Source organism: Coffea eugenioides, chromosome 10 (assembly GCF_003713205.1).
Source record: "Coffea eugenioides isolate CCC68of chromosome 10, Ceug_1.0, whole genome shotgun sequence".
NCBI lineage: Eukaryota > Viridiplantae > Streptophyta > Magnoliopsida > Gentianales > Rubiaceae > Coffea > Coffea eugenioides.
The window spans coordinates 6,680,320-6,708,070 of record NC_040044.1 but is presented as its reverse complement, the minus strand read 5'-3'; the positions used below and the strand labels follow the sequence as shown (position 1 = coordinate 6,708,070).

The 27,751-nt window shown below is 39.1% G+C and overlaps 3 protein-coding genes across 3 annotated transcripts; 1 reads left to right on the top strand and 2 right to left on the bottom strand.

The window, feature by feature from the left end:
* The first annotated feature begins 13,210 nt into the window (after positions 1 to 13,210).
* LOC113750302 lies at positions 13,211 to 20,773 on the top strand. The gene is made up of 5 exons (XM_027294298.1): positions 13,211 to 13,288; positions 15,587 to 16,632; positions 16,830 to 17,071; positions 17,179 to 19,769; positions 19,922 to 20,773. The coding sequence occupies exons 1-5, from the start codon at positions 13,211 to 13,213 to the stop codon at positions 20,771 to 20,773; spliced, it is 4,809 nt and encodes a 1,602-aa protein (XP_027150099.1).
* Positions 20,774 to 21,122: 349 nt separating this feature from the next.
* On the bottom strand, positions 21,123 to 23,378 carry LOC113750301 (MDIS1-interacting receptor like kinase 2-like). The gene is made up of 3 exons (XM_027294297.1): positions 21,707 to 23,378; positions 21,304 to 21,615; positions 21,123 to 21,196 (listed from the first exon to the last, which is right to left on the bottom strand). The coding sequence occupies exons 1-3, from the start codon at positions 23,376 to 23,378 to the stop codon at positions 21,123 to 21,125; spliced, it is 2,058 nt and encodes a 685-aa protein (XP_027150098.1).
* Positions 23,379 to 23,456: 78 nt separating this feature from the next.
* On the bottom strand, positions 23,457 to 24,386 carry LOC113750300 (MDIS1-interacting receptor like kinase 2-like). The gene is made up of 2 exons (XM_027294296.1): positions 24,189 to 24,386; positions 23,457 to 24,011 (listed from the first exon to the last, which is right to left on the bottom strand). Exons 1-2 carry the CDS (start codon positions 24,384 to 24,386, stop codon positions 23,457 to 23,459), a joined length of 753 nt encoding a protein of 250 aa, XP_027150097.1.
* Between the last annotated feature and the right edge of the window lie 3,365 nt (positions 24,387 to 27,751).

Here is a 27,751-nt window from a genome sequence, read left to right as displayed (position 1 = left end):
TGACCAAAATCAGCCCTGATAACTCCCTCGGATAAATCACATAAATTTTCCAGCACTTGGTTGGTCTTAAATCCGAATTTACCTCGGTTGAATCATTGTGTTAAGTACCCAAAACTAACATGCAAGGCTACTTAATGAAATTACTATCATAACTAGTTCAAATCAAGTTCGGTCAGCAACTATAATCATCCACAATTCCAGAAATTCTGTTCACCACCCTCGGATGAACTTGCATGTAGCAGTTTTCTGTTTCATATTTTTTTTCCTTGCTTAGCCGAACTAATGAACTTCATGCAAAGCTTAATCACCTACTTCTTAGCTAGTTAATCACATTTATAAGCTCAGCCTGCCTCAGGGAAACGAAATTAAAATTGCATTTCCATTTCAGCTTCTCGGCAAAGCTGGAAAATTGGTTTAGCAGTCCAATACTTCCAATAAAAAAAAAATCCAGCCATGCAACCGAAATCCTGCCCATAAAGTTCACATGCAGTACCAAATAAAGAGCTGTCTATCAATTTGGATCCAAAACTAAGCTCAGATCATCACAAATTAGCAAGCTGAAGCTGAAATTTCCAACTCAAGCTCTCGGCAGCTTTAATTCTTTCCAAATCAGTTTTCTTGTAACTTAATTTTGTCATCCAACCGCACAACTCCACATGCATGCTTATAAACAACTTCATCAAGCCATAATCAACTAGCTTAAGTCCAGAAATTACCTCAGCTTAAGGCTCAAATCACGCAACTAGCAGCTGCAAAAATCCTCTACTCTCGGCTGTCCAGAATTTCAGTCCGCAACTCTCCTTCTCCTTTGCTCTAGCTTGCGACTAGTATGAAGACAATATGGCTCCCAATCTCTTTCTAGTTTACAGACGAAAGGAAATGGATGAAAAACTCACACGGACAGCAGCTGCAATTTTTCCTCTCGGCAGCTCACGCACGCGAGGATGGTTAGTCTGAATTCAGTGGTTGCAGCTGTAGTGGTTGTGACTGAATTGATCACGGCTCGTTGAGGGTGAAAAAATGGAATGGCAGCTCCCTCTCCCTCGCTGGTTTCCTCACTTCGATGATTCCAAGGTAGAGGGTGTTGTTGTAGTTGAGGTGAGTTAGTGGAGAAAAGGAATGCACTTCGGCAGAGATGGAAATGTTATTATTTTTTTTAATTAATTAATTAAACAACAAAAATGATAATAATAAAACAATAATAATTAATGATGAAAACAACTTAATTAACATTAGATAAAAATAAACTAAAAACAACAAAAAATGCAAATTTCCATTTTTTCATTTTCATTTTTCACTTTTCACTTTTCTTTTGTTTTCGAAATAACCTAACCAAAAAATAAATAAAGTCAAAAGATTGAATTTAAAAAGAAATAAACCTATTTTGTGAACAATTTTCCTTTTTCTCTTTTTTTTTCATAATTTTTCTACGCTAAAACTTAAAAATAAAAATAAAAATAAAAACTAGAAACTAAAAAAAACTAAAAGCAACCACGACAAATGAGAATAAAAAGTAAAAGAAATTACACCAAAAATTTGGTGTCTACAGTTTGCCCCTCTTTGTCTGAGTTTTGGAAAAACTTGAGACAAAGAAGTAGACACCAAATACTTACCTGCTTTATTCTGTGGCAAACGTCACGAACGGTGGACGTTTTAGAAATAAGGACTGACCCCTTTTGGCAAAACTTTTGAAATGGAATTGACTTAGACAGGAGATTTAAAGCGGGATTGACCCGAACGGAATTTAAAGACGGGACTGGCCCAAACAGGAACTTAAAGCGGGACTGACCCGAACAGGAATTTAAAACGGGACTGACCCGAACATGGATTGAAAACGGGACTGACCCGGACAGGAATGTAAATGAGATAGACCTGAACAGAAATTTAAATGGGATAGACCCAGACAGAAATTTAAATGGGATAGACCCAGACAGAAATTTAAAACGGGATTGATCCAAACAGAGAAATTAAAATTGGGACTGACTAGAGAAGGAAATTCAAATCATGGGACTGGCCCGAACAAGCTTTAATCGCGGGACTGACCCGAATAAGCTTTGAATCGTGGGACTGACCCGAATGAGCTTTTGATCGAGGGACTGACCCGAAAATGCTTTTGATCGAGGGACTGACCCGAAAATGCTTTTGATCGTGGGACTGACCCGAAAATGTTTTTGATCGAGGGACTGACCCGAAAATGTTTTTGATCGAGGGACTGACCCGAAAATGTTTTTGATCGAGGGACTGACCCGAAAATGCTTTTGATCATCGGTCAGTGGGATTAAACCCGATCCTGCCGTGACGAAATTTGATTCGATTTTGGTTTTTGATTGATGATTTTTGCTTCTTTTTGACTTTTCAAAATCTTTACAAAAAATTAATTTGCCCCAGTATGATGAATTTTTGCTATTTGAGTCCAGAGTTGATTCTGTATCGCCATGCTGTTGCATTTTTTGATGAAATTTGCTTGCGACATTTTCAATCTGCCTTTGTTCACCGGAGGACTCTTTTCGACACCGATTCCAGTGCGAGGTGTGCTTACTTTCATCTGTGTATGCAATTTCCTGCAAAAGAGAGAAAAAACAAAGAAATTGCCACCATCATTTGATCCGTTTTCCTTTGAGAATCGTGTAAACATGAGTCTTTCAAGGCCTTTATCAACTTTTGCTGCGGCAGTCGATTGAGTTGGATTTTTCACCCTAAGGCTTTTCCGATTTACAAACTGATCAGGTATGTGCTTGGCCATATTGTGAAGTCTGCGTAACTGACTTTGTTGAACCTTAACCCTTTTCAAGAGATGACTGAACCCAAGTATGCTTCGAATAAACCACGGGGGTTGTTATTCATCAAAATTCAAAGATAAAGAATGAAGTATGCAAGAAAATTCACATGTCATGTAAGAATAAATATGCACAAGAATGCACACATAACCATTTGTGCTTAAATTCTACAAAAATGCCATGAATGCAAGTAATTTGGAAAAATGAGCTTCCTAAGAATGTATTTGCAAAAGAATATTTTACAAAAAATGACACAGCTTTGGCCAACAGATGTCATGTTCAAATCTATGGATATCTTTATTCTGGAATCCAACATTGGTAGAAGGATGACAAAAAAATGAGGAGAAATCCAAATGAACCAGGTCGCCAGCCGTTCCTCCTCGTGCTCGCATGCTGCAAAAAACCTACCTTGGTGCCCTTTCGGGTTTTCACCAAGGTTGCCCCACTCTTTTTTTTTTTTTTTTTTTTGTTCGTGTTTTTCTCTTTTCTTTCTTTTCCTCCTTTTCTTTTGAGGTGTCCTTTCGGATTTTCACCTAAGGAAGCAAATGGAAAAACTCAACCATGATCGACTCAGAAATGTAAGTTTGAAAAAAATGCTGACATCAGTAAAATGCGCTCCCCTTATAGACTTAAGCGAAGGCATCATGGACATCACTTGTCAGTTGATTAGCGAAACTTCCCAATAGAAATACAACAAGTGACGAAAGCCAGGACTTTGGGCTTTTGTAATGAGGTCAGGTGGGGTGTTTTTCAAGAAAAGTTGAGGCTTGAAAGCAGGTTTGATGAAAGGTGTGAAATAACCTGAGATTGCATCATTTTGAAATTATCTCTAATTTTGAACGAAACCGAGGAAATTTGCCCCAGTTTGATTGGATTTTCTCTTTCTTTGCATTTTCATTGCATATTTCTCACTTTTGCATTTTTCGTCAAAACTAAATTTGCCCCAGTGTGGGGTTCCTTCTTTTCCATTTTTTTCTTTTTTTTTCCAAAAATAAATTTGCCCCAGTGTAGGGCTTTCCCTTTCTGATCATCTCTTTTCAAAATGAATTTGCCCCAGTGTGGGGTTTGCAATCCTCAGGGGCTGCCAAACGAAAAAATTATTGTTCTGATAGCTCAAAAGGGACGACTAGGGATGAAATGTTTTGATTGGAAAGGAAGATGGCCTGACTTTTGCCTCGTCCCTTGCATGATTTCCAAAAGAAATTTGCATAATCAGAAATAAAACTTCTTACACATGTCTGAGTTGATAGGTTGAGAGAATATCTGTCTATCCATGAATGCCCCGCCAGGTAATACCTTTTGAACACCCAATGAGCTTTGCCAATTTGAAGCAATTTTTGCCTTTGGCTTCATCTTTCGTTAGCAAAATCACTTTAGCATTTTGTTCCCTCCTTCAAAGGATCGGTGGCGGACCTTTTTGTTATGAACACAGGCCATGGGTCTTGGCAACATTTGGCCATGGCACATAGCATCCAACTATTTCTCATCAATCAAAATCAATCATTGATGACGCTGCTTTAACCCATCAGCTTCCAACCTGGCAGGAAAGGGATTTTTCAATGAAGAATTTCTCAATGAAGGGTTTTCTCAATGAAGGCTTTCTCAATGAAGGTTTTCTCAATGAAGGTTTTCTCTCAAAAGAAGAGGTTTTTCAATGAAGAGCTTCATCAGATTCCAGAACAGTGATATTCAAAGGATCAAATAATTTCATCTTTGGCCATCTAAAAGAATTAAAAAAAATTCATGACAATGATTAAATAAACAAATAAAACCAATTGTGCATTTCATGAAACTCCAAATCAAAGCGAAAACAAGACAAAACTCAATTTGCAAAAGGCGCTTTCATTAAGCTATTCACACATGCAAGAAAAAGTTTTTGTGAACTTTAGCAAATGACAACCCCTAAATTTATCGAAATTATCTTCGAGGGGGAAGATAGTCAGCCATTCAACTTGTGCAGAGCTCCTTTAGGATTTTCAAATTTCGTCATTGGAGGTGGATGCCTCGAAGGTGTCCTGGTGTTCAGGAAAAGGATTTGTACTTATGATCGGCCCTTGTTCACCTCTTTTCCTTAGCACTATTTCTCCTGCCTCGATCATGTCTTGGACTTTGTGCTTAAGTGCCCTGCAATCGGCGGTTGAGTGGCCAGGTACTCCCGAATGATAGGCACAAATAGCATGTGGATTGTACCCAGCAGGCATGCCATGAAGGTAAGTTGGAGGGGGAATCACGCCTATTTTGTTGGCAACCTTCAATTGCTCATACAATTGGTCCAAAGGCCTGCCTAGGTTGGCGAAGGTTCGGGTACGGCTTTGATTGTAGGTTTCAGTGGGTCGGGGATAGTTGTAGATGGGTCTATTTGGTGGGGGAAATCTTTGGTGGTAAGGAGGTCGAGGACGAGTTTGTTGAAAGCTTGGTTGAGATATTTGGAAAGGGGTTGTAGGCGGGTTGGCATAATTTGGGCGAGGTCGAGGATGAGTGGTATTGGTGTGATAAACGGGATGATGGTTTGAATGGTAAGGGTTTGAGTAGGTAGGGTATTGTCGAGGTCTGGGTCTTGGGACAGGGTTTCGATCCCAGACAAAAGCAGTTTCCCCCTCTTGCTTTTTGAATTGCTGCTTCTTTCCATTACTACCTTGGCTTTGCAAAGCTTCCACTTGAGTTTTCAGGGTAGACACATTAACAATCTTTCCAGCCTTTACGAAATCATCATATTCTTCAAGCTTGTTGACAATAGCGGCAAACGAGCATCCAGTCATGCGGAAAATTTCTTCAAAGTACGGCGGATCCTGTGCCTTAATGAAGGTGCGTATGATTTCGTCCTCAGTCATTGGTGGCTCAACTTTTGCAGCTATTTTTCTCCACCTCTTGGCATAAGTCTTGTGGTCCTCAGAGGGTTTTCTTTTTGTTCCTTCTAACGTGGTTTGCGTCGGAGCCAGCTCGCAGTTGTACTCGTATTGCCTTATAAACACATTGGACAGGTCTAGCCAAGTCTTTATCTCCTCAGACTTCAAAGTTGAATACCAATCAAGTGCGTCGCCCTCCAGACTTTCTGGGAATAGCCTTAAAGATAAATTTTCATCATCCACCGGCCTACCCAATTTATTGGCGAACAATCGGAGATGTGTCTTGGGACTGCCCGTGCCATCGTATTTGTTGAACTTCGGAGTTTTGAATCCCTCAGGCAATTGCACATTTGGGAAGAGACAAAGCTTATCGTAATCCAAGACTCCTTGTTTGTTCAACCCCTGACTTTTCTTTATAAACTCATCGAAACGGTCCAGGCGTTTGAGAAGCTTTATATTAACGGGAGCGGAAGATTCCCCAATTTCTGCCTTGGTTTGAACAATATGGTCTAGTAGGAATGGCTCAGCAACAGAGTGATAAAAGGTATGCGGCTTAGGAGGTATATTCGAAGTGATTTGGGGCTGTGGGCCTTGCATGTAAGTAGGGAAGAATGAAGGATCAGGAGGGCAAGTGTATGGCAAATGTATGGTGGGATAGGTGAAAGTTCCTTCGGGTGGAATAATGAAGGGTGGAGTAAAAGTAGTTTGGATCGTGGCTATGCCAAACGATTCTGGCTCCGGCTGACTGTCGGGTTCAGGCTCAGGTTGAACTCCACTACTGATAAGCTCATCGATTAATTTCTTTTGGACGGCCATTTCAGTTGCCATTTCACCAAACTTCGTAAGCATCTCGGTCAGTTGGACCCCCAAACTTGCAGTCTCAGGTTGAGCTGTAGTAGCAGACCTATCTGACTGTTCCGGTTGTGAACTCATGTTTACACGACTCCTCTGGGCTTGACTACGGGATCGCGTTATGATGGGGCTTCGACGAGAAGCTATATTTAAATATTACCTGAGAATTTTTAAAAGATTGCCTTTAGATTTAACCCTCGCTTAGTTATTCCAATAAAAACAAAGAAAAAGAAAAGAAAAAACAAGAGTTAGTAGATATTCAGAAAATTCGGATGCATGTCCTATGGGGGAACCCTTTTGTGCCAAGGGTAGGCCTAGCATGAAAATGCAGTCCTCCAGAGCAGGCACTATACAATACCTGATGGATCTGATCGACTGATCGTGTGAGGAATGATTTGAAAAATTTGGCCACTTGGAGTGAGAAGAGACATTTGCCCTAAAACATGAGGACGAAGTCGGAACGGATTGCTTGCTTTGATCTACACATAAAATGATTTGTGAAAGGGATTGCCATGTCTCGATTAATTTATTCAATGAACCCTAAAGGGGAAAAAGCGAGTCAAATGGATAAAATTGGTGATTTATTCAAAATCGACCGATTTACCTAAAAATAGGTAAGCTGGATAACATTGACGATTTATTCAAAATTGATCGAATAGATAGACTTGGTCAACTGAATTGAATGAAATTGATGATCTCTTCAAAATCAACTTGATTTCGCCCTAAAAATGGGTAAATTGGCCAAAGAGATGAAATGGAGTTAATGATTTATTTTAAAAAATCGGCCAAATCCCTAAAAGGGTAAATTGGTCAAATGAATTGATGATTTATTCAAAAATCGACCGGATGACCCTGAAAAGGGTAAATTGGTCAAATGAATTGATTTATTCAAAAATTGACCGGATGACCCTAAAAAGGGTAAATTGGTCAAATGAATTGATTTATTCAAAAATTGACCGGATGACCCTAAAAAGGGTAAATTGGTCAAATGAATTGGATGAAATGAATTTACTCAAACATGATTAGATTGAACTAAAATTGAATGAATTGACAAAAAATGGATTGGATAAAATGGATGATTTGTTCAAAAATCGATTGAGTTCTCTACCCATTGGGTAGTTTCAAGAAATCATTACAATGCCTTAGTCTATGAGCCTGCTAAAATCAAGATTTGGCCTCCATTGATTTATCGTCTCAATAGTGAAGAATTATTTGGGTTTCTTCAAATTAATGTCCTTTACGCAAGGGATTTTTACCAATTTTGATAAAGTGGCCAAAAGGTGATTATTAGACGCTCATATTCCAAAGATCGCTCTATGAAAATGATCGGATCCTACCTTACCTTGTGCACTACCCCTTTGGATGATACAAAAAATGTAAACGTGCAAGTCTCCTTGGATTAAGTATCCGAGACATATGGTGGCTTATTCCTAAACACGGGATTCCCTATGTGGCATTCCCTTTCTATGGTTTATGCATGATGCCATTTATTAAAGCAGTAAAATATGCAATTCGAAATGAAACGTGACCTAAGGAACCCTTTATTTGCCGGGGTAAGCCTAAAATGGTATGACATTATTAATTTATGAACAAGATATGCCACAATTTTTAAACGTGCAATAGCCTATCTACAAGGGCAGGTCCTAAAAGAAGGTCATGCCAGACCTCTTATGTCCTAACGTTTGTGAATGCAAAAGACAAGAGACAAGAAAACGTGAGTTTAACACATAATCACATAACACATTGGACAATTAGATAATATAAAAGGCAATAAAGATAAATAAGGAAAGAGGGTTGGGACCCCTCCCCTCGTGAATAGTGTCCCTAGTTTAGGATAAGGCCGACTCTACCCTAGGCAATCTAATATGGATGCATGAGGTTGGGGTTCGCTAATGCATCTAGACTCGATAAGCTCAGGTCCCCGAGCCTTCAGACTTAGAAACCAAGGGTCATCAATCCCAAGATTCTTTGTCGGTGTCTCGAGCGATTCCCCAAACACCGCTACGCACACATCGTGTCACGGCTACGTGTTTGAGTGAATCTCTCAAAACCTCAATCTTCGACCAAAAGCTAAAGGCTATCAACCAATAGCTTTAAGCGGAAGATTGAGTGACCCATTGGAACATGCTACACACACATCGTGTCGTGATCACATGTCCAAGTGAGTCACCTAATCCTAATAGGGTGGAGTGGCGTGACAAGCCACTAAAGAAAAATAAAAGGGATAAAAGAAGTAAAGCGTATGCTCGTATGCTAGTGCTTGTTTGGAGGGGAAGGGTCAAGAACCAACGCGAGGCTCTAGGGTAGAATCCCCTCCCAAATGCAATGCAAAGCGCGGAATCACATACAAACATCCATTCATCAAAACAATCGTAGGCGAACGTGTGAGGAAGTGAGTTGATACGCGAAATGCAAAAATCCTAGAAAAGGGAAAAATGCAACCCTAAACATCCAATGTGATAAATAAAAAGGTTTAAAAGAAGAAAAAGATTGATTAAATCAAATTTGCTCGGACTCTCGAATGTCCCCAGTGGAGTCGCCAACTGTCGCGCCCCATTTTTTGATAAAATAAATAAATGGTTTAAAAAACGTATTTTTTGATTCAATTTGTAATTGGAAAATGAATTGTTATTTAAAAGAAAAATGGGTCTAAATGGGGGTTTGAGAATGCGACGATTTGACCCAAAATTATAGTTTAAAAAGGGTTTTTGAAATAAAAAAATCGGAGTCGCCACTTGGTAATGAGTTAAGGTGTACCAAGTCACCTAAAAATGAATTTTTAAAGAAAAATAGGAAAAAGTAGTAAGAAACCCCTTTTAAACGACTCCTAGTCCACGCAAACCAACGAAAAAGGTTCGGGAGTCACATTTGACGAAGGGGAAGGCGAGGATAAAAATCCAAGGCATCCCTTCGACCTAGCCAAAGCTAGTTGCGTGATTTAATCAAATATTTTCTTGTTTTAACCAAAGAATTTATTACATTTGGATGTACTATATGAATGCAAACCCTAGACCTAGGGGTATTGGGGGAAATTTCTCTTCAAAGGTTGAATGGTGCCAATCACATAAATTGTGAAGCCCAATAATGACCCTTTGGAGAGGTCACGAATAATGCGAGTGGGATGCAAATGAATGAAATGCATGTATGCAATGTGAGGACATGAGTTTGAAAAAGTAATAAAAAATAATAAATATGTAAATGAAAATGTGCACGTGAGTGGGCAAGGTACGGTATGTGCAATGCTAATATGAAGTGCATGTGTGCAAGTGATGATAAAAGTGTTCGTGTGCAAGTGAAGAAACATAAAGGTGCACGTGTGCAAAATGGGAGGAAAAATGAAAGTGTGATGAGGGTATAAAATGGTAGAGTGGATTTAAAAATGCATGAGCCTAGGGAATTCATGCATATTGGGTACGGGGAGACCTAAATCGTGACTCAATTTGCTCTTTTATAGAGGGAATACAAGCGTGCTAAGGCTTAGAAAAAGCCACACTCGTCTATATCCCATATTTAAGGGGACTCTCAAGCAAATGAACCCTATAACTAGCATGAAATGCAAAAATCCTAAAAATGGAGGGAAAAGGGGTTCGAGGGGCATGCAAAATGATAAAACTAGAAAGAATGCATGACATGTAATGAACATGCAAACATGTACTAACGAGGGGAAATTCCTAAGGGTCTAGCGTTGAACTAGCCCATTCTATGAATTCCGACTAGCGTTGGACTAGTGGAAACGTACATTCATCCATCACATTCACTCATGCTATGGAAAGCGAGTAGGCATGCCAAACACTCGTAAACACATAGCACGTAACATTTAGCATGCTCGACTAGATGCAAGGCCCTAACAAAACAAATTAACACGTAGCAACTAAGCATGCGAGACACATAAGACAATTAAATCCCTAACTATTACATTTTCTAGCTAGGCACACGTCTTCGATAGGTCTTCATTGAATGCTCCTCCAAACCCTATCTATTACATTCACTAACTAAAACAAAAAGGGGGAAAGGGAAAATGGACCAAATTGCTCGCCAAAGCCCTATCTATTACAAGCCAAGAGGTGTACACATACCCCATAAAGAATAACTTAAATAAAAAAACAAAAGTAAATGGCATAAATAAAAGAAATTAAAGAAAAGCTAGGAAAGCAAAGTAGACATGCATATTCACATAACACGTAGGAGCACGAAGGGTCAAATGAAGTGCAAATGAGGGATAGAGTGTACCTCCCTTGAATTGATGCCTTAAATGGAATGAAATCACTTATTTATCCTCCAAAATAAAAAAAAATGGTCAAGGTACCAATTTATTTGGGAAAATTAAAAGAAATGCGCAAATACAAAGCTCACTTAATCGTAAAGCCTCTAAAGTCATGACTTAAGTGCAATTGACAAAGCATGGTAGTTGATTGAAGCAAAACAAACAATGAAATTGCAAAAACTAAAGCTGCCAAGGCCCAAATTGATTGATTTCCAAAGTTTCTAGACCATAACAGAGTTTTAGGGAACTTGGGGGCTGAAAACAAAGCCAAGGTCAAGCAATCACATAGCAATCACATAAACATGGAATTGACCGGTTAGAAGCATTTAAATGCCTAAGCATTCCATATTCATGAAATAAGGCCCCAACTATTGTGATTAAAATCATCAAAACATCCAAATTCCACATAAAGCCAAATTATCCCATAAAGTTCTTGAAACCCTTTGAACTCATCCTAAAAAAACCTTACAAGAGTCTAACCAAAACATACCAGCAGCAATGAAGACTATAGAGTAACAAGATTGATCAAAATAAGTCAAGTAATTGGGCCATAGTGCATTGCTGCGAAATCAAAGGGACCCAATTGATTAAATTTTCAAAGTTTCTGGGCCTTAGTGGCTTAAGGGGAGACTTGGGGGCCAAAGCGCAATTTTCAGAAAAATTTCATGCAAACTCATGCAATCTCACGGAAAAAAAATTGTCTCTGCAATATTTCTGCTATGCTTTCACCAATCGAGACCACACTCAAACACATAGCTTGTTTTCGGAAACAGGTTTCAAATCCAAAACCCAACTTTAAACTAAGCAGCAACTATATCATTACCATCATCCAAGCAGGTAGAAAACTTAGAAAAATTCCATACAAAATTCTGGGCAAGTATTCAAACATTGAAAGAACGAAACTGCTGCAATTTTTCTTAGTTTCACCTATCAAGATCAAATTCAGATTCAAACCTCTACCTTAACCAAAGTTTCCTTGATCTAACACCTGAACTCTGAACTAAACAAACAAGACATCGACAATCAAACAAACAAAGACGTAAGAAGGAGTTCAAAAATAGAAAAAGCTGATGCAAAATTTCTGGAACAACACTCAAACACAGTTTTTTTTCCTTTGAAGGAATGAACACTGCTGCAATTTCTCCATAAACTTCGGCTTTTCTCGCAACCACATTCGTGCCATTTCCTTATTCAGTTTAAGAGTGTTTAGGCAAACAAACCAAAAAGAAATGGGAGGGAATCATTATCTAAACAAAAACCATAGCTGAAAGTCCGAAAGAGGAAAGACTAAACTCAAGAGGCAAGACCGAAAAAAATCTACTCGGCAATCTAGAATTATTCTTCCTGCAACGTTTAAGCCTGTTTTCAAACTTTTCCTTAAACAAACACACCAACATCAACTCCAAACCTTCCCTATCATCCCTTCAACACCAAATGAAACAAGCAAAAGATGACCAAAATCAGCCCTGATAACTCCCTCGGATAAATCACATAAATTTTCCAGCACTTGGTTGGTCTTAAATCCGAATTTACCTCGGTTGAATCATTGTGTTAAGTACCCAAAACTAACATGCAAGGCTACTTAATGAAATTACTATCATAACTAGTTCAAATCAAGTTCGGTCAGCAACTATAATCATCCACAATTCCAGAAATTCTGTTCACCACCCTCGGATGAACTTGCATGTAGCAGTTTTCTGTTTCATATTTTTTTTCCTTGCTTAGCCGAACTAATGAACTTCATGCAAAGCTTAATCACCTACTTCTTAGCTAGTTAATCACATTTATAAGCTCAGCCTGCCTCAGGGAAACGAAATTAAAATTGCATTTCCATTTCAGCTTCTCGGCAAAGCTGGAAAATTGGTTTAGCAGTCCAATACTTCCAATAAAAAAAAAATCCAGCCATGCAACCGAAATCCTGCCCATAAAGTTCACATGCAGTACCAAATAAAGAGCTGTCTATCAATTTGGATCCAAAACTAAGCTCAGATCATCACAAATTAGCAAGCTGAAGCTGAAATTTCCAACTCAAGCTCTCGGCAGCTTTAATTCTTTCCAAATCAGTTTTCTTGTAACTTAATTTTGTCATCCAACCGCACAACTCCACATGCATGCTTATAAACAACTTCATCAAGCCATAATCAACTAGCTTAAGTCCAGAAATTACCTCAGCTTAAGGCTCAAATCACGCAACTAGCAGCTGCAAAAATCCTCTACTCTCGGCTGTCCAGAATTTCAGTCCGCAACTCTCCTTCTCCTTTGCTCTAGCTTGCGACTAGTATGAAGACAATATGGCTCCCAATCTCTTTCTAGTTTACAGACGAAAGGAAATGGATGAAAAACTCACACGGACAGCAGCTGCAATTTTTCCTCTCGGCAGCTCACGCACGCGAGGATGGTTAGTCTGAATTCAGTGGTTGCAGCTGTAGTGGTTGTGACTGAATTGATCACGGCTAGTTGAGGGTGAAAAAATGGAATGGCAGCTCCCTCTCCCTCGCTGGTTTCCTCTCTTCGATGATTCCAAGGTAGAGGGTGTTGTTGTAGTTGAGGTGAGTTAGTGGAGAAAAGGAATGCACTTCGGCAGAGATGGAAATGTTATTATTTTTTTTTTAATTAATTAATTAAACAACAAAAATGATAATAATAAAACAATAATAATTAATGATGAAAACAACTTAATTAACATTAGATAAAAATAAACTAAAAACAACAAAAAATGCAAATTTCCATTTTTTCATTTTCATTTTTCACTTTTCTTTTGTTTTCGAAATAACCTAACCAAAAAATAAATAAAGTCAAAAGATTGAATTTAAAAAGAAATAAACCTATTTTGTGAACAATTTTCCTTTTTCTCTTTTTTTTCATAATTTTTCTACGCTAAAACTTAAAAATAAAAATAAAAATAAAAACTAGAAACTAAAAAAAACTAAAAGCAACCACGACAAATGAGAATAAAAAGTAAAAGAAATTACACCAAAAATTTGGTGTCTACAATATGTTTTTGAGCCAAAGGCCAAAGAAGAAACTCCTAGGGTTGTTAACATGATTACAAGCTCATATTGCAAAGTCATAGTTAGGTTGGTAAATTCTTATAGTTTTCATTTTTTTTGGATACAATTAGTAAAATGGGAATTAGTATCCAAATTGCTTTTATATACCGCTCAATAATTATGGTTTCAAGGTCATTAGAGCAATAATAAGTCTTTGGAATATTGCTAGGAGATATAAAATACTTTAGCTACAATTTTATTTCTAAAAAAGGAAAAAGAAAATTGCATATTTTTCTTTCAAACTTTTTATTCTTTGCCTTCTTCAAAAAAAAAAAAAAAGTAGTAGTAGAATAAATAAAACGACGTCTAATTGTCTTCAAGAATCCATGCTACTAGCAAGGCTCTATTTGACACGAAATATAATAAATGCAAATGGTGTGAGAAGATTTGTTGCTTTATTTCAGGGAAAATACCACAACTACTTAATATATTCATTAATTATTATAATAAAAAATTGTATTGGAAATGAGATAAAAAAAAAAATTTCACCAGAAAATGTGGGATAGCTGGCAAGTGAGTGGTCATCCAACAAGTGGAACAGAAATTCTAGTACATTGGATCTTGAATTCGTGTATGGATATTCCGAGAATTAGGTCCCACATTTACCAAATGCCACGTTTGGGCCATGATTGCTTTCCACTTATGCAGTCCTCTTGTCCTACTTCTCTATGTTGTAATGGCCCATTTGAGGGCCTTAATTATCGGGTAATCAGTGATGAGACTCAAACCACCAAATTATTAGGTTATTGATCTTTTCAGCTTCTTTCTTATCCCTTCTTTAATTGATCTTAATTTGATTCTAGAAGATGTGGATGCAAATTTAAAACTTGAGAGGAAGTAAACAGGATGGAATCTTAATCGGTTTCGTTGGAAAGTGGAAAGAGCTTATAAAAATAATGGAAACATTGAAAAAGAAAAAAAAAAAGAAAAAACAGTGGGAGTGGTTCAAGTTCTACATTTTTTTTCCTTTCCATAACATGATAATCAGTATTTTGAGAAATCAAGAAGGGGGGGTTCTAAAACTTTTGGAGATTATTCTCATTTTAGAAACTTAACATTTGTTTTTGCTTTTATGTGCAAGATGAGAAATGTTTTCTTCGCCGATTATTGGGTCTGGTTAAGATTGTTATTTCTTGGATTTTTTTTTTGTTAAAAAATATACTGTAACGATTTGATATATGTGAGATAAAAATGCGTTCATAAAAAATGTTACTAAAATTTTTCCTTGGATTGCTATTTTCTTCACCGATTATTAGTTGCCTTCTATAGTTTTGTAGTGATCAAGAAATAATTCCATCACCTATCTTTTGGATTGCTATTCCTTTTGTTAATACTTTTTTTTGTCAGCAACGATACATTTGTATAACCTATTCTATCCTAATCTAGGGGGAGGGGGAGCCTAAGGAGGCTGTGATAGGGGCTAGTGGGTATACAGACCCAATTAGACCAAAGGAGTGCTATGGCACAACCCTTAGATTTTTTTCGCTGCTGGTGAGGTTTGAACCCTTACCAACAGCCCAAGGAGTGACTTAAGTCCTCTCTGGTGGCCACTGAGCCATTGGCCCAGTGGTTATTCCTTTTGTTAATACTTGCCAAAAAAAAAAAAAGAAACAAAAGAAGTTAAAAAGTACTATTAACTAGTCAGTGTTGTCGGCAGAGTGACATTTTTCACTCCTCCTCGTACTCTTTGCAGTAAAATTTTCATTCACCAACTATACTTTTAATGTGGATGGCGATTAAATCTCTTGGGATTCCGTGTATAACCATAACAGCCATAAATTTGTACTGTCAATGCAGACAAAGCATTGGCTCTCCAAGGAGGTAGGGAGAAAGATTGGAGCAGTTTTTAAAGAAGTAAAAGAGGTGATTGTACCTCAGGCAAGGGGAAAAGAAGGAAGACATCTTAAAGTTCTTGCCCTGGTAGATTTGTCTAAACCCCTTCTCAGAGGAACGTTGGTTAATGTAGCAGAGTCACTCAAATGGGTTGCCTTTAAATATGAAAGATGCCTGGATTTCTGTTATAGCTGTGGAATAGTTGGGCATGGGGAACGTACGTGTAAAGAGCAAAGGAATTCATCAGGGAGCCTTCTGGAGCATCAATATGGGCCTTGGCTGAGAGCTGGAAGTAACAGAAGTCCAACAAAGGATAGGATAGTGAGAGAGGATCTGGTGAAGGATAAAAGGTATTGGAAGTTTCAGAATGGTGAAATGCTTGAGAGGGAAAGGACCAGGATACAGTCTGGAGAGAAACTCCTGGAGACGTTGAGGTCTTCAGGGCTAGGAACAAGGAGTAATCTAGAGGTAGTTAAACAGCAGGAGGAGGAAAGGGTGGAAATTCTTCGAAGTAGCCCTCCAAATAAGGTGGGAAGTAGTGCGAAGGAAAGGGACCTTAGTGATGACTCACAAGCCTTGACTAAGGAAAGGCAGGACCTCTCTCTGATTACTCAGGTCAGAACTGAGGAAAAAGTGACTCCAGTTGAAGTGGAGGAAATGGAAGAGGATAGAGATAATAGGGCAAAATGGCTAGAGCAGGAAAACAGCCTACAAGAGATACCAATTTTTGAGGCAGCAATGCAGGAGGAGAGCCTTTGTGAGGTTAAGAGGCAAAGAGCCATGATAAAGCAAGTTAAAAGGTCTTATAAAAAGCTGAAATCTCCAGTTAAGACAAGGAGGCCTTTGAGAGAGAGAAATGGTCAAGAAGCTAACGCAGTGGGCAGTGGAAAAAGAAAGATGCTGGTTTTTTATGAGGAAATGGAGGACGTGCACCAGAATGAACCAGTAGGTAAAAAAGCAAAGTCTCTTGAACTGTTTGGCTACACAGGTTTGTCTGAGGTGGAGATGGGGTCTCTCCCTCATGGGGCCCCCCAAAAGAAATGAGAGCTTTGGTGTGGAATTGTCAAGGAGTGGGGAGCCCCTTGACAGTTCCCCACCTGAGGGAGGTGAATAACCTCCTCTCTCCAAGCCTTATTTTCCTAAGTGAGACAAAAAACAGAAAACAGGTGTTGGATAGGATTGCTAGAGGTTTACGTTTTGACAACAGTGTAGTGGTAGAAGCTATGCACAAGGCAGGAGGAATGGCAATTTTTTGGAAGGAGGAAACACAAGTTCTGGAAGTTAATCTAACAGCCTTCACTATTGAAGTCAGGTTAGAGGATGACGTTAAGCATTGTGACTGGTGGTTTATAGGAGTTTATGCGAGTTGTGATAGTCAGATAAGGAAGGAACAATGGAGAGTTTTGAGAGATAGAAGCAGGTTGTGGGGAGATAGATACATGATCGCAGGTGATTTTAATGATATAGTGTCAAATGGAGAAAAATGGGGGGTATCATCAGAGAGGAGAGAAGCTTAAGGGATTTTAAGACCTTTATAGAGCAGAGTAACTTGATAGATATAGGCTTTGAGGGACACCCTTGGACTTGGAGTAACCATTGGGAGGATGAAGGAGAAATTAGGCAGAGATTAAACAGATGCTTGGCCAGTTATGAATGGGTTCAAACTTTTGATAAAGCTAAATGCCAGCATATGGACACTTATGCTTCTGATCACAGCATTTTGTGCTTAGATACTGATCCAGAAAAGGGGAAAAGGAAACAAAGGTTCTTTTTTGATAAAAGATGGTTGCATAAGGAAGGGGTGCAACAGGTAGTGGAGCAAGCTTGGCAGAAGGATGAACCTGGTTCACGTATGTTTAAGATTACAAGGAAGATCAGAAACTGTAGAATTGAGTTACTAAAATGGAGGAACACGTTCCAAGCAAACTCTAAAAGGAAAATTGTGGAGGTAAGGAAAAGACTGGAGGCCGTAAGTAGCTCTGAGGCTGCTAGTAAGAAGGAGATGATGACTGAGCTAAAGAACCAGCTTAAGGAAGCATATCAGGAAGAGGAGAAATTCTGGAGCCAACATGCAAGGCTTGACTGGCTCAGGGAAGGAGATAAAAACACTAAGTATTTCCATGCCTTTGTGAAGGGGAGAAGGATTAAGAATAGAATCAGGAAACTGCAGAGGGAGAATGGCTCTTGGGCTGAAAGTGAAGAAGAAATAGTATCAGAAATCTCTGGTTTCTTTCGAGAATTGTTCACAAGTGGAGGAAGGAATGATATGTCAGAGATCCTTGAGGGTATTCCCCATTCTATTACTCAGGAAATGAATACAAATTTGACTAAACCAGTAGAGGAAGAAGAAATACAGTCAGCTATTTTTTCCATGCAGTCTGATAAAGCTCCAGGTCAGGATGGCATGTCCCCCTTATTCTTTCAAAGGTTCTGGAGCATTATCAAAGGGGATCTAATTCCAGCCATCCAAGCTTTTTTCAGCTCAGGTTTCATGCTAAAATCTATAAATCACACTGTTATTTCCCTCATCCCCAAAACTTTGCACCCAACTTGTTTGAAAAACTTCAGACCCATCAGTCTGTGTAATGTGATTTACAAAACCATCTCCAAAATCTTGGCCAATAGAATGAAACTGGTTCTAGGAAAATGCATTAGTAACACCCAATCAGCTTTTATCCCGGATAGACAAATTTTAGATAATGTAATCCTAGGACATGAGTACATGCATTACCTCAAAAATAAAAGGCAAGGGAAAGAAGGTTTCATGGCAATCAAGCTTGACATGGCCAAAGCATACGATAGAGTGGAGTGGCATTTTTTGCAAGCTATGATGCAGAAGATGGGCTTTTGTGCAAGATGGATCAACTGGATTACTAGCTGCTTGAGTTCAGTATCTTATTCCTTCAATTGCAATGGGGAATCTAAAGGTTTTGTTACTCCAGAAAGGGGAATAAGGCAGGGAGATCCTCTGTCTCCATACTTATTCCTGATATGCTCAGAAGGATTCTCCAACCTTTTGAAGAAAGCTGAGGAGAGGAAGGACATAAATGGTCTGAGGATCAGCAGGCAAGGTCCTCTCATCACACACCTTTTCTTTGCTGACGACTCACTCATTTTTTGCAAAGCCAACAACAGGCAAGCCACTGAAGTCATGAAGATTCTCAGAACCTACGAAAAGGCTTCAGGACAGTTGATTAACTTGGATAAATCAGCTATCTTTTTCAGCAAGAATGTGTCGAGGGAGCTCAGAAGAGAAGTGTGCAGTTCCTTAGGAGGAATGGCTGAGATGAAACAAGGCAAATATTTGGGGCTGCCTATGGTGATTGCCAGGACTAAGGACCAGATATTTGGGTTCATCAAGGAAAATATAAGAAGAAAGCTGCAGGACTGGAGGAATAAGTTTCTGAGTAATGCAGGTAAGGAAGTGCTCCTCAAGGCAGTGTCAATGGCAATGCCTACTTATGCCATGTCCGTTTTCAAACTACCTAGGAAGATGTGTAAAGACATCAGCTCTATGATGGCCAACTACTGGTGGGGAGAAACAAATGGCAAGAACAAAATGTATTGGATTTCCTGGAGGAAAATGTCAATGAAGAGGAATGAAGGAGGCCTGGGATTCAAGGACATTGAAGCTTATAATAAAGCCTTGCTTGGGAAACAGATTTGGAGAATAATCACTAAACCGAACCTCCTGGTTAGCAAAGTGCTGAAAGCTAGATACTTCCCCAAAGACTCCATTTTATCATGCAAAACACATAGGAATGCGTCATGGTTCTGGCAAGGATTACTAGGAGCCAGATGCTTAATTGACAAAGGGATGATTAGAAGGATTGGCAATGGGAGGAGTACAAGCATCTGGGATCATCGATGGATTCCTGGATCTAATTCTGGGAAGCCAACTACCCCAAGACCTCTAAATTCTGACTGTAAGATGGTGCATGAGCTAATCAACCAACAGAGATTGAACAGAAACACCATTTTCAAGTATTTCAATCATAAGGATGCTGAGAAAATCTTAAACATCCCCTTAAGTCTGACTGGGAGAGAGGACAGTTACTATTGGCAGCATAATGCAGGGGGGAATTATACGGTCAGCTCAGGCTATCAATTCCTTATGAAAGAGAGAAGTGAAGCTGAAAAGGAGCAAGTAGAGGCCGCTGGTTCAAGCATCAGAGAAGGAAGTCAGCAAGCCAGACAAATATGGAAAACATTATGGAAGCTCAACATCAAACATAAGATCAAAATCTTCATTTGGAAATGCATAACAGGTGCACTACCAGTGAGAGCTGAAATCTATAGGAAGACAAGGTTGGGAGATCCAGTGTGTCGAATGTGTGGGGAAGAGCAGGAATCAGTGGAACACTTATTCTTCAGCTGCCCTCACACACAGGAGGTCTGGAGGCTGCTCCAATAAAGTGGGATGGTGTGGTGGACCAGCAAGGGAGTTTCAAACGATGGTGGATCACAGTTTCAGAAGCTAGGAGAAGGCCAAGAGGGAAGGAGCATATTGGACTGACAGCGAACATTTTATGGCAGGTGTGGAAAGAAAGGAACAAGAAGGAGTTTGAAAACAAAGGCAGCTGTTTACCAGCGAGGACTATAAGTAAAGCTCATAAGGAGTGGTTGGAACAGGAGGAAAGCTTAAGTAGGATAACTAGGCCAAGCACAGGAGAAACAACTCCCAACAATGAAGAACCTATTCAGGGGCTAGAAGAAGCAGAAACAATTGTTATGGAGGTGGCAGCAGAGAGTCAGTTCGGGAAGGTCTCTTTGGGGATTGGTGTCAGAGTGCGGAGGCATCCAAACACTCTACTGGCAGAATGGGCACTTAGGGAGAGAAGTTTGGGTGACAGAACCATTAATGATGCAGTGGCTATAAAACTGATTCTGTGTAAAGCTCTAGAGCAGAGATGGAGCAGGATTGTGATCCACTTTCAAAACCAAGAACTGATGAGACAGATTAGCAATAGGAGCCCCTCCAACAGCAGTTTAGCTACATTGATAGAGGACATTCTTAACATGCAGAGAATGTTTCGCATGTGCTTGTTTAGCTCTGTTAGGGACGAAAGAATAGGAAGAAGTAAAAGTTTAAGTCATCATGCCTTTTGCATTATTGTGGATGAGGAATGGATTGTTCCTCAGTGCTATTGAGCACTGTTTGTACAGATATATCGAGCCTTTGCTCGTACTGTGTTTTTTAGCTCTTGGAATGAAATGATTCTAACATTTCGATAAAAAAAAAAAAAATGCAGACAAAGCCAATTTATTGATTGGCAGGTCGCAATTTGCTATGGGATTGCTGTCCAATATCGACACATTCTCAATTAAGTGAAGAAATTTGTGATTATTTATTTGTACCCAATAGATCCAAAGCCACAATTTTGAAGATCGGAAAAAGAGCCCTCTTTTTGCAAAGTGCTAACGAAATCCTGAGGATATGTAATGTATTGTAAAGTTCTGAAGATCTTATACTCATTCAAGCTACAAGTGTTATTTATGCTTAATGCTCTAGTCCCTCTAATTCTTCTTCAACAATCTTTGTCAGATCTGCTATCCGGGCTGCACTATTTTCCACTACACACAGGAAAAGAGTAGGAGACAGTTAATTGATGAGAAGCCATATAGAAAGAAAAGAATCTGACAAGAAAAGGTTTTTATGCCTATTTTTAGTTGTTACTCACCAAGATGTTGCAGAGATTGAGCACCCCTTGCTAACGACTCAGAAACAATGTGCATTGTTGGCCTGGATTTTGGATTAGCAGCCACACATCCCCTTGCAAGTTTGATAATGGATTCCAGAACCTCTTCAACCTTTTTAGTTGGACGCGAAAGCCGTTGGTCTAAGAAGTCTTCCAGTTGTAAGTTTCCAGGTGAAGCACACATAACTGGGGATGTGTAGTCACCTGGATGCTCTCCTTTGATTACTTTCAGGGCCAGTATCCCAAAGCTGTACACATCACATTTTTCAGTCACTTCCATTGTGTAGGCAAACTCTGCGAGGGAAAGATCATGTCATGAGTAAGAACTTGTGATTGTGCTCTAAAGTTACCTGCTACTGGATTAAGAGAAAAGATGGTCAATTACCTGGTGCAATATATCCATATGTGCCTGCTAGCGCGCTCCAATTGGATGAATCTTTCTTCAGTAGCTTTGCAGTGCCAAAATCAGAAACATGAGCCTCATCTTCTGAATCAAGAAGAATATTCTTGCTCGATATGTCTCGATGAACTATTGGTGGTGAACAATCATGATGCATATAAGACAGAGCGTAGGCTACGCCCTTAACGATGTTCACCCTTTTCTGCCAATCCAATTTCTTAGCTGCTTCTTCTTTGCTCAAAATGTCTGCCAAGCTGCCTCTTTCGAGGTATTCATAAACCAGCATTGAGTGTTTGGAATCTGAGCAGAAACCATAAAGTTTTACAATGTTTCGATGTCTGATATTCGTCAAGGCCCTTATCTCATTCAAGAAACCATTTCTATTTGTCATCTCAGATGATTGATGAAGTTTCTTTACAGCTGCTACATCGGCTGATGGAAGGTTTGCCTTGTAAACACTCCCGTAACCTCCCTCTTCGATACAAAATGTTGCATTGAAGTCCTCTGTCGCTTTTAAAATCTGCTTAAACATCTCTCTGCCATCAAAAATGGCTACGGAGTAGAAGCCGTCTTCATCCACATCTGTATCTTCAGCTCTCTCTGTTCTCTTTCTTCTATAACATAGAAGGAAGGCTCCAGCAAACGCACAGAGAAGTAAAAGTGATCCTAAAAGAGGGAGCAAAATTATGAGGACAAGTTTCTGACCCTTGTGCGTATTATGCTTTCCTTCGACAGGAGGACTTTCACAAGGTTGTAATCCTGTAATATTTCCGCACAAAACTTTATTCCCCTGTACTTGTTCTATCGTGAAATTTGCAAATGCTCTGCCAGGCGGAACAGGACCCTCTAAATTATTGAAAGATATGTCAATGTGCGTGGAACCAGGCAGTTCATCCAAATCCTGTGGAATGAAACCAGAGAGATTATTATGGGAGAGATCCAACAGTCCTAGACTTTGCAGATTTCTAAACAAAGATGGTATCTCTCCTTCAAGAAAGTTGTGACTAAGATCCAGGGAAGAAAGTGTAATTAAGTTTCCTAACTGAGTAGGTATATTTTGGTTCAAAAGGTTGCTGCTCAAGTTCAAATAGAACAATTGCTTGCAGTTCACTAGAGTTTCTGGTATTGAGCCATTCAATGAGTTTGAAGAAAGGTCTAGACTGAGTAGTTGAGTTAGTGATCCCATTTCTTGAGGTATGCTGCCTGATAGTTGATTATCTTGCAAAAATAAATTTAGCATAGATCTTAGCTTCCCAAATTCCATTGGAATCTTCCCAGTTAAGTGGTTGGAGGAAAGATTAAGTACACCTAGTTGAGCTAAATTTCCTAATTCGGGAGGTATACGACCTGAGATGGTGTTTTCTGCAATCTTCAGAGTACGCAAGTTTCGACATCTACCCCAATTACAAGAGAGTTCTCCATTGAAATTGTTGTTGCTAAGATCCATGAAGTCCAAGTGTGGATAGACCCCAAACATCTTTGAGAGGTTTCCAGTGAGCTGGTTCCCATTGAAGACAGCTCTAAGTAAACTTGTGCAGTTCTTCAAGCCTCTAGGAATTGGACCTGTAAGCATGTTGTCATCTACAGTGAAGTTTCGAAGCACTCCACTTTCGCATAGCTTATCGGGCAAGTGACCAGAGAATTGATTTTCAGACATGATCATAGCAACCAACTTTGTCAAGTTTCCAAGCTCTTGGGGAATAGGACCGGAAAGATGGTTTCTGCGGAGATACAACTACTGCAAGTTACTCAAGTTACCTAGTGTAGCAGGAACGGAAGCACTTAGCAGATTATCGGCAAATTCTAGATCCTCGAGAAGTTTCAGATTGCCCAACTCCTTGGGAATTGAACCAGAGAGTTGATTGCCATATAGGTGCAGGAGAGTCAAACTGGCTAGATTGCCTAGTGATGGTGGGATTGAGCCGCTTATACTGTTATTGAATAAACTCAGACTATGCAGTGATGTTAGATTCCCTATCTCAGGAGGAATGAGACCAGTGAGTTTATTGCTGAAAAGATGCAAGACCTCTAGTTTGTTCAAGTTTCCAAAGGAGGGTGGAATAGCACCTGATAACTGGTTTCCGTACATGTAAATCTCAACAAGATTGTAAAGATGTCCTAATTCAGGAGGAATAGGGCCAGAAAGTAGATTGTCATAGAAATACAAGTAAGTCAAGTTTTTCAAATTGCCCAAGGAAGCAGGAATAGGGCCATCAAGATCATTAGTGGCCAAAGCCAGATCACTTAGAGACCTTAATTGCCCTATCTCCTCAGGAATTGAGCCATTTAACTGGTTGTCATTTAAATGAAGGGTTCAATCCGCGTTGACGCTGCAAGTCTTCCTATCTGAGGTGGTATGCTCCCAGAAAGATCATTCAGGGTCAGATCAACATATTCAAGATTTGGGACCATTGATACTCGAGTTTGTGAGGTTCAACCGGTTGACACTTCCATGAATGCAAGAGACACCATACCAAACGGCGGCGATTTCTTTTCGAGAATGAGAAGAATTCGCAGCGTTTGGCGGAAGAATCCATGAAGATAGCAGGGGATTATCCGGGTTCTGAAAACTTGCTTTCCATTTAAGAAGAGTGTCAGCTTCTTCAACAGAAGCTGATGCACTTCCCAGGAAGCAAAGGAATGAGGTTAGAACTATAATGATCATGGTTACTAAGTTAATGTGTGAATTCAAGATGGCTCAAAGTGTTGGTCGAAAAAAAGATGGCTCAAAGTGAACATTTAAATGGAAAAAATGAAAATAGTCCTCTCACATACGCTCGTTATTTGTATTTACTTTCGGGAATTGGTAGAAAATGAAAGTCGTAATCAATTGGTTGCATCATTTTGTAAATTAATGAGGCCAAGAAAATAAGAGTAGACTTGACATACTTTCGTTGTTTGTGTTTACTTTCGGGGATTGGTAGAAAATAAAAGTTGTAACCCATTGGTCACATCTTTTTTGCAAACTAATGAGGCCAAGAAAACAAGGGTAAGCTTGACATACACTCGTTGTTTGTGTTTACTTTCGGGGATTGGTAGAACATGAAAGTTGTGACCACTTGGTTGCATCATTTTTGTAAATTAATGAGGCCAAGAAAATAAGGATAGACTTGACATGCTCTCATTGTTTGTGATTACTTCCGAGAATTAGTAGAAAAATAGTCGTCGTTTGTGTTTACTTTCGGGAATTGAAAGAAAATGAAAGTTGTAACCAATTGGTTGCATCATTTTTGTAAATTGACTTGACATCCACTCGTTGTTTGTGTTTACTTCCAAGAATTGGTAGAAAAATAGTCGTTGTTTGTGTTTACTTTCGGGAATTGGTAGAAAATGAAAGTTGTAACCAATTGGTTGCATCATTTTTGTAAATTAATGAGGCCAGGAAAATCAGGGTAGGCTTGACATGCTCTCGCTGTTTGTGTTTATTTTTGGGAATTGGTAGAAAATGAAGTTGCAATCAATTGGTTGCATCATTTTTGTAAATTAATGAGGCCAAGAAAAAAGGGTAGACTTGACATACCTTTGTTGTTTGTGTTTACTTTCGGGGATTGGTAGAAAATAAAAGTTGTAACCAATTGGTCACATCATTTTTGCAAATTAATGAGGCCAAGAAAACAAGGGTAAGCTTGACATACACTCGTTGTTTGTGTTTAATTTCGGGGATTGGTAGAACATGAAAGTTGTGACCAATTGGTTGCATCATTTTTGTAAATTAATGAGGCTAAGAAAATAAGGATAGGCTTGACATACTCTCATTGTTTGTGTTTACTTCCGAGAATTGGTAGACAAATAAAGCCGTTGTTTGTGTTTACTTTCGGGGATTGGTAGAACATGAAAGTTGTGACCAATTGGTTGCATCATTTTTTTTAAATTAATGAGGCCAAGAAAATAAGGATAGACCTGACATACTCTCGTTGTTTGTGTTTAATTCGGAGAATTGGTAGAAAAATAAAGTCGTTGCTTGTGTTTGCTTTCGCGAATTGGTAGACAATGAAAGTTGTAACCAATTGGTTGCATCAATTTTGTAAATTAATGAGGCCAAGAAAATCAGGGTAGGCTTGACATGTTCTCGTTGTTTGTGTTTATTTTCGGGAATTGGTAGAAAATGAAGTTGCAATTAATTGGTTGCATCATTTTTGTAAATTAATGAGACCAAGAAAATAAGCGTAGACTTGACTGCGCATAGTTTTCACGCAGAGCTAGAATTTAGTAATATATGAGAAAATTGGGCATTTTCGCACTAAAGAATTAGTGTTTGAGCCAAGGACTTAGTTATTTCTCCGTAAAACTTATCAAGTCTAGCATGAAAGGCAAGTTTTATTGCGAAAAGTAACAGAATATGTCATGAAGTAGCGAGTTTTCTCATAATTATGGTAGAATTGGGTTTTTTGTCAATTGCTTATTTATTTATTTATTTTTTGTGGTGAAAATTAGTACCATAATCTAAGAATGTAATAGTTCAACTGGCTATTTTACAACAAAACTTAGACGTAGATTTTGGTGCCTTGAAAAACTTCAAAGTCATAGCTGCATTTTCGTTGTTCACACGCTAATTAAGACATTTCCTACATGAATGTCAGAATGTGCATATGGTTTTCTTCAGAATCTTCTAATGAAGTAAGCCTTTCCAGGCATGAATGGAGGAATTTTGGCTTGCAAAGTGGGCCTGCTTTGATTCATTGAATTGGTAATTCTACAGCCAATGATGTTCATGGTCAGCATGAAATAAAGTCTTTCCCTCCTCAATGATGGTACAGTCAGAAGCCATTTGACGGGCAGCAATTGATACACACAAGGACAAGTAACTTCAGAAATCAAATATCTTCACTAATGTTACGCACACTGACTATTTTTAGTGGGCTAATTACTCAGAATATATCAAAAAAAACACTAGTTCGTCAAATGTATGTCAAACAAAAAATATTATACAAAATTATACTTGAGCACGGCAGGAAATTTGTTTATTTTAATGGCTGCAGGCTATCGTGCTGACTGTGCACGATAGCCTGCGGCCAAATTTTTTTTTTAAAAATGCAGCTTGTTACGGTGCACAGTCAGCATGGTAGCAGGCAATCGGTCAAAAAAAAAATAGCTACGGTTGCAACTGCATATGCCTGGACTTTCTCAGTCTCTTCTAAACTAAACCTTGGTGTGTTTTGCTAGTGGATTTTTCAAGGGAAGTTCAACAAATACACAAGGCTGTACACCAGCTTTGCCATCTTCAGATTTAGCAGCAAATAAACACTGGTAGAATAGAGATCGTCAGACAGTCTAGAATTTGACACCAATGAACTATGACAGAGTCATACGCCTTTCTCTCTCCTTGAGAGCACTTTCCCCCCCATTGGTGGGTTTTAAAAAATTTCAAACTTCCAAATCAGTATTTCCCGGTAAAACTCTAACAATCATCAATAGCTCAATGTTCCAAACATCAACAAGCATGAAGATCTGGTGCGGACCATGTGTTTTTGTAAAGTTAATACTGACAAAATAGTGAGGGGGCTGAACTTAAGGAAGTACGAGATCCAGAGAAGCTCAAGCGTCATTATTGTTGAAGTTGCATGTCATGCTGAACTTGATAGAATAGCCTACTTCCAGCAACCATAGCTCCAGGTACTGAAATAATGTATATATTCTGAGCTTGATCCACTTGAGGTAGTGTGCGCAGTGATTTGTATCTTTGTGCATTCCTGTCCTTTTCGCTGCTCTGTTTTGTGCGTAGCGGTGATGTTTGTGATTTGTGCTCACTGATCTTGCTTTGCGTCATCATCTTAGATGAGTCAAGATTCTGAGCTGCTTGAGCTCTAGAGTCTGGTCTTTTCCCATCTTTTCCTTGTCCTGTTTTTCTCTAGTGAAGGAACTGTGTTTTGACTCCTCCCCTGCACTTGATTCTACCTGTAATACCTCTGGGTGTATCTATGGAGTCAGACTTGAGTGACATGATGCAGAAATTCTCACTTGCTGGTAATGAACTCTCAGGAACGACGTTAGATTTAGGGGACCTGGAAAGTGGTATAAATGAGTGTAAGG